Below are 7462 nucleotides of genomic sequence, written 5' to 3'. Positions count from 1 at the left end.
TGATGCTGCTTGGCCTGCTGTGTTCATCCAGCTCTACACCTTGTTATGAGAGGTGCTTATTTTTTTTTAGGCTTCTGATGTCCTAGTGCACTGAACTCAAGCCTGTTACAAATTGCAGCTGGACTGATCCAAGGGCTGTCATTGGTACTTTCTCCTCAACTCAAAAGGCTCCTCGTGCTACTCTGTCTAAAAGCATACACCTCACTGCTCCTAAAATTAACACAAGCTTGTGCAGCTAAAGTATACACAACACAATCTCATTTGGTTTTCAACTTACAAAACCTTTCATGGAACTTTTGGCCATATGCAGTCTAAATTCCACTTTCCAGTTGATAATCCAAAATGGAAGAATATCTTTGGTGCCTTGCACTAGCTCAACAAGAAACTAGAGTAACCTGAATTTATATTGTACCATTTATAAATAATAAATTATCCCAAGACATTTTGCAGCTGGTCTTGCCAAACAGTAGTAAATTGCTGAAGGAGCCTAGGTTGGATAAGAAGTTAATAATGCAATGCTAGTCAGATGTAGGCATGACTGGATGGCAGGAATGAAACTAAACAAGGGAAATCTTGTTTATATTAATAATGGAAAAATGGCATTGGAAAATAATGGTCCAGGCATGGGCATTTGGATCATGTGGAATTGGGATAGAGGCAAATGAATCTGGAAGTATGGCAACTATTTTGGTTCCTTTTTGTTGAAGCATATACAAAAACATGCCATATATTATAATCTGTGCTTGAAAGTCGGCTATTCACAATCTATTTCTAAATGATTAAGATAGTGGGATTAAAATGTAATAGTTCTCAATTTGTAGGTTACACAAAACTAGGTGGAAATGAGAATTGCGAAGTGGCGTGAAGATATTTTAAGGGAACCTGGAGTGGTTAAGTGAGTAGGTAGAAATCTGGTAGATGGAATATAGTGTAGAGGGGGGCCAGGATGCTTTGAACTTTAAAAGAAACCGCGATATCTTTATTCACCAGTCACTGAAAGATAACATGCAGGTACAGAAAACAATTAAGGTGGAAAATGGCATGTCAGCCATTATCACAGTAGAATGAATAGAGGAATGAAGATGTCTTACTACAAGTCTATAGAGCCTTGACAAGACCACACCCAGAATAGTGCGTTCAGTTCTGGTCTCCTTACCCGAGAAAAGATGGGTAGAAAAGCAAGCTGTAAAGAGCACTTAAGGCAGCTTTAAGAATATAGATAGTTAAATGAGTGGGCAAAAATGTAGCTACCATGTGGGTAAAACGTACATTATCTAAATGGTGAGAGGCATAGAGCTCAGAGTGTAGATAAACCAGGTGCCCTAATGCATGAATTGCAAAAGGCTTGTATATAGATACAACAAGCAATTAGGCAGGGAAATAGAACACTGTCACTTGTTGAGAGGAAAAATTGAATACAAAAGTCAGGAGAACTAAGCACAGTATTCTAGGTGGGTCGCACCAAGGCTCAGAATTGTAGTAAAACATTTTCACTCTTATACTGAAATTCTATCGGAATGAAGGCCAACATACTAATATCTTTAAAAGGAGTGAAGACAAAAGTCAAAAATCGCACGACACCAGGTTATAGCCCAACAGGTTTATTTGAAATCACAAGCTTTCAGAGCACTGCTTCTTCGTCAGGTGAAGGCAACTTCACCCGAAGAAGGGGCAGCGCTCTGAAAGCTGGTGATTTAAAATAAACCTGTTCAACTATAACCTGGTATTGGATGACTTCTGACTTTGTCCACCCCAGTCCAACACTAGCACCTCCACATCATGGCTTTTAAAGACAGAAGTGGATAGAATTTTGGTATTCAAGGGGGTAAAAGGCTAGCGGGGGCAAGTGGGAAATTCAGGTTTGTGGTTACAGTCAGACTAGCCTTGATTACATTAAAAGGCAGAGAAGGCTCAAGGGGCTGAATGGCCCCTATCTGTCTCTTGCCAGTTTTAAAAATGTACTTGCCGTTGAGGTAGTGGAACTGAAGGTTCAAACTAAGTCACGGAGATGGAGCGATTATCCTATGAGGAAAGAACGAATACACCAGGTCTGTATTCTCCAGGGTTGAGAAGAATGAGAGGTAATCTAATTCAAACATACTAAGTTCTTACTGGGTAGATACAGGAAAGAGTTCATCTTGAGCGGAGAGTCTAGAACCAGGGAACATAATCTTAGAACAAGGGACAGGACATTTGGGGCTGAGATGATGTGAAATTTCTTCAAACGGTGATGAATTTTTGGAATGCTCTGCCTAGAGTTCAGTGGAGGCTCAGTCACTGAATCTGTTCAAGACTGAGATCAAGAGATTAAAAACATCAAAAGGATATGGGAGCAGTGCAGGAAAATAGTGCTGAAGCAGAAGAAAAGCCATGATCTCACTGAATGGCAGAACAGGCTCCAGGGCTGAGTGACCTACTTCTGCTTATATTTCTTGACAAACAGGTCTTGTCAAATTTTGTACAGTGTTTATTTCGCGAGACAGTAGGAAACCAAAGTACAAAATGTATGGGGTTTTATATTTTCAGAGCCACAATCTATTCAGAGATTTTTTTAAACCTTTACTAATTGCAGAGTATTTGGCAGCACTGAATTCACCACCTCCATTGAGAGATTACGTAAAAGCTTATATAAAGTTCAGAATAAGCTTTGTTGTTTTATTCGATGATCATGTTTGAATGAATATTTTTTAGAAAGGCATCGACATTCTTACACAGAGCTCCCAGCAATGTGAGCATTTGTTTGAAAGCTGAGAAAAGGTTACTGCTTCTTTCCCCCACTTCTAAGAAATAACATGTACAATCTGCCCTTTTAATATTGGCTAGGTGAAACTATATAATTGTGATAATGGTAAGGATATTGAATGGTCTGTCAAACCTTGCAGTGTGCATTTCCTTAGAGGGGAGATAACCAATGTTTAAAATGTACAAGGTACCAAAATGCATAACATCTCTACATTGGACTTGTTTTAGATATTGACAATTGATTGCAGTTTTCTTTTATTGCCTGCATATTAATATCAGTTCGCTGACATGGCATTCATGATCACTACGTGAAATACCCTATGTACAATGCATTGTTTACAACAAGCTTTCTCATTCGAAACAAGCAAGTTGGGGAAAGATGGAAAAAAAACAAAGTTCAATTGCCACGGATCACAGATTAACTCAGTTCCTTCACAGTGATGTAATGATTGGTGGGGCAGCCTCAAATGGGGTGAACAGCTTACTCCTGTTCCCAAGGTGTACACGGACACCCTGAAAGAAATCAGTCCAGGAAATTATTCCTCACCTTCACCTGCTCGTTGGACGTGACAGCACAAAATACAATCTCTGTGAATCCTTGGGTGGGAAACATTCTGAAGCATATTCCTCCAATGACTCGACCATCTTTGATCAGGGCCAAGGTCTTGTGCTTTCTGTAGGAACAGGGTGTGTCACATATCATGCTATAGTTGAAACAGGTTTGGGAAAGTTCACTTAAACCTAAAGACAATACAAGTTGTTTTAGTTTAAGGTCAGATTTAGAAGGTTACCTGTAATGCTTACACAAATAATAGTGAAATACTCAGTTCCTACGTCAAGACAATCTAAAATATCACCATAAATTGCAATTTGAAATGGCAATTTAGATAGATACATAGACCTACAAATGCGTACCTATTTTTAACTGTCAATTTCAAATGCTCTGAAATCAATGTGTGACAACTCAGGACACTTTACTGAAGTGAACACAAATTGGTTAAAATTTATTTTCTCAATGTGTAACAATATTGAAAACATGTTTGTGAAGACCGTTTCCTCGAAAATATTAAAAGGTGGTTCAGAACTGAACTAAAAGTTTTATTTGAAATAAACCAGAATTATCCCTACTTCCCTAAATAAATTTCAAAATGGCTCACGTGCAAATTCATTGTATATTTTAATTCTAACAAAAAAGATTATATACATTAGTTAACCTTATAGCAGTTAAGATTTCTAACCTTGGAAGCTGTCTATTTTATATAGAAGGTACATATTTGAAAAATAATTGTCATTTGTAACAAATCAATTGTCTTCACGAAACTCAGCTGCATCAAGAAATGCTCTAAAATGTACTTACGGGTCAAAGACAAGCCTTGTGATGTACTCTTTTGGCATACGTGGCAACTGATGTGAGAAAACGTTTTGTAAGCCAACCAACCACATCATTATTTTCTTATTTGACCTCTGAGAAAGTGAGTTTCCTATGACATGAAATTCAATGACACCTCTCCGCTCTTCCAGACGTGCAGCTTCATCACGAGCTGCATTTGCAGACAACAAATTTGTCTAAAAGAAACCCAAGAACAAAAGGTACATGGGAATTCTCAACTGTTACCTCTGGCTCTTAAACAATTCACTTCATTCTCATCAGCAAAACTTTAAGGGAAAGGTGTGTTTTAAAGTAAAACAGAAAAATGGATGAACTCAGCAATGTTACTGCAGTACTATTCAAACAATGAATTACAGATATAGGATACAAGATGTAGTAACTTCAATTGAATTATTTGCTTTGCAATGCCTTTTCCACCGCTTGTTTATAAATTTAAGCACGACATCTGATTGTCACTTCCCAATAACTTCCTCATTCGGAGGAAGGTAAACAAAAAGGATATAAATGGAAGGGGGCACCATCTTCAACGCTTGCACAAGAGCTGCCAACAGCTGGTCAGCGGTGTTTTGGGACAGAAAGGAAAATGTAGGCCAGAAATGAGAGGATGATCCATTAAATGAGAGGATGATCCATTAAATGGGAAGGTTTGTGGATTGGAAGGCAGGCACAAGGGGACACCCTACTGTCATCTTGAGTGAACATAGTGATGGAGAATCTGCAGCTGATGATCTAGGAAAATCTGAGGTAGTTGACTTGCTCGCCTTCGTTCAAATGGAAAATCTATTATGTGAAATAGCATTTTTGGAGCAGATGAGAGAGACAGAAAAACTAGGAGAATGGAACAGAGCTCTTACTAGATGTGGGATGGGATGAAGCAAAATCAAATTAGATGTGGGAATCAATGGACTGATAATTGACGTGAAGATAGAGAAGTCAAGGAAGTGATAAATTGGAAACAGAATCAATAAAGGCAAAGGAAGACTAGAAAGTAGAAGCAAAGTTGATTAAACATTTTAATTTGGGAGGAAAAAAGAAAATAAGTTCCATTCTTTTGTTCTTAAAATACTTTCAATAGGCATTGATATACAAGAGATAAATGGTGATGGATGGGACCCAAGTAGGCATGGAACAAAGAATTCTCATAGATGTCCATTAAAAGGCAGGCAAAAGTAGGACTGTTTGAGTATCCATAGCAACATATCTTGTATTTGGAGGAAGTGAGTGGAGTGAAAGGAGAAATGTTTCAACGTGAACAAGTTCAGTAGGGGGAGGGTGGCAGCAATGCATGGGACAGGTTGAGCCCCATTTAAGGGCGGAGGACCCCTGGGTCTGTCAGGTCCGCCTAGAAAAAATGGTTTGGGGACTGGAGGCCCATGGCGAGACAGAGACAAAAAAACATTCAAGTTGTGAAGGAATTGGCAGTCATTGATGTAGGTGGGAAAATAAAACTGCACCAGGGAAGAAAGAAATGCAATTGGAATAGGAAACAGCATCATAACTGATCCCAATCTGAGGTTAGTCAATACCCATGCAGATGCACTTTCAAGATAGGGAACACTGATTGATATTCCACTCCTTGGACAAAAATGACAAGGTTAGTAATACATTACATTATCTCAAGCAGTAACCTACCTCTGGGCCTAACATAGCTGCTGGGTCTGTGATAGTCAACATTACTTCATTAACCAGCTCCATAGGAATGTCACCCATCACACGCATCCTCTTTGCATCTTCTAGGGTCATCGTGTCAGACATTTTCCTTTTTTCACCTGTAACAGACCAACAATTATCTTGAAGTATTTGAATACTTAAAAAAAAAATCTGAAGCATAGTTTCAGACAATTCACAAATTCAAACTTCAGTCTGCATTCAAGTTAACTTGTCTCAGCCAGAGCTGACCACAATAGTGGTATAAAAAGTAGTACAACTAGCTTCATTACTTCTGCTCTGAAAGCACATGTACTTGGATATTGGATTAATACTGCACTTGGATGCCATCAAGATTCAGCCATCTCTCAAAATCAGTTTGTGCTTTGCAGAAATAACAGCTTGATCTGTATTTGCTGTGTTTATTTTTTCCTGCCTAATTGCATTCTATGAAGTAAATGTCTTTGCTACTGGATCATAACAGGCTGCCATTAGCAGGGACGACCCTGTTGCTAGACAGCCTACTGACCCGAGCTGCACAGATTACTGCTGCAGATTCCAATAACTATCACCATGTTCTGAGAGGAAAAAAAGTTGGAAAAAGCTGGAGGTAGAACAAAGAAGCAATTATTGTCCCAATCAACATCTTCATTCATCATCCATTATATTTTAAGAGGTGGCCTGTAGACACAATTTTTAGGAGGATGTGCATACTAAACTCATCAATGCTAGGTTGCTTGCAAAAAGGAAGGGAATTCACAATCAGATCATCTCTTTAGTGTGACATTGGCAAACACCTTGAAATTAGTTAACTCTACTCTTTGAGCAGGAAATGGTGCACACTACAGGAAGCGTGAACGGAGTCCAGAAGAAAACTTACCCCACTTTGACTGACATCTGACATATAAAAAAGATTCTAAGTCATTGAGAGAAAGGAGGAGAAAATAAATGTGTACAGCATCAAGCTTTCCTGTCATTGTGCTAGATGCTAAACCAGACATAGCAACAATGATGTAACTTATTAACATGGATCTCCAAAGTTCATTCATTGGATATTAAAGTTTCCTCTTTCACTTCAACACAAAACTATGCCATCAGGTCACTCTGTTTAAAATGTGAATTTCCCTACCACTGTATTTTTGCAAGACATTAAAAAATTGCTGTGATTTAGAAGGCTAGTAACAATTTAAAACATAAATCCATAAATGGTGTGTGGGTGCCACCATGTGTCCAAAATCTATAACTGCATTTTTAAGAAAAGCAGCAAATGTGACGAGAACATCAGTAGCTGATATTGGCAAGCACAGCTAAGTTAAACCTTGAATATCTAAGTGATGCTACAATACATCATCTATTATCTAGCACTTCATGTCTACTTTCCATTTGTCATGCTAAATGGTAGGTGCTTACTCGACAAGCACAAAGCACTATAAAGCGGCCTCAGAGCCCTATTAAATTGGCTGCAGTATCAAGGTATGCACTGCTTTCAATTGGATGTCTTAGGCATTTGTACTTAAATAGACAAACTTCTAAAAAAAAACACTAGATTTTAAAAAATCCTAATCCTACAACTTAGTGATCATAAGCTGACCTACTGAAAGGATTTTAGTGATCCATCAATTTACATGCAAAAACATGCATTAATTTTATAACTACATCACGACATTTCTAATTTTTTAATAT

At 38.2% G+C, this 7462-nt stretch overlaps 1 protein-coding gene across 2 annotated transcripts in view; it reads right to left on the bottom strand.

Moving 5' to 3' along the window:
* kat2a (K(lysine) acetyltransferase 2A) overlaps positions 1-7462 on the bottom strand; it is a 39375-nt gene that overhangs the window by 16268 nt on the left and 15645 nt on the right. For both annotated transcript variants that reach the window (XR_007265237.1, XM_020522228.2), the window contains exons 9-11: positions 5765-5901; positions 4100-4308; positions 3290-3416 (exon numbers count right to left, since the gene is read on the bottom strand). Coding sequence is in view for 1 of the 2 variants with exons in the window: in XM_020522228.2 (XP_020377817.2) it covers positions 3290-3416; positions 4100-4308; positions 5765-5901 (473 nt within the window). In the remaining variant the exon portion in view is untranslated. The remainder of the gene's footprint in view (positions 1-3289; positions 3417-4099; positions 4309-5764; positions 5902-7462) is intronic.

Source organism: Rhincodon typus, chromosome 30 (genome assembly GCF_021869965.1).
Source record: "Rhincodon typus isolate 14 chromosome 30, sRhiTyp1.1, whole genome shotgun sequence".
Taxonomy (NCBI): Eukaryota; Metazoa; Chordata; class Chondrichthyes; order Orectolobiformes; family Rhincodontidae; genus Rhincodon; species Rhincodon typus.
This window is presented reverse-complemented; position numbering and strand designations above follow the sequence as displayed.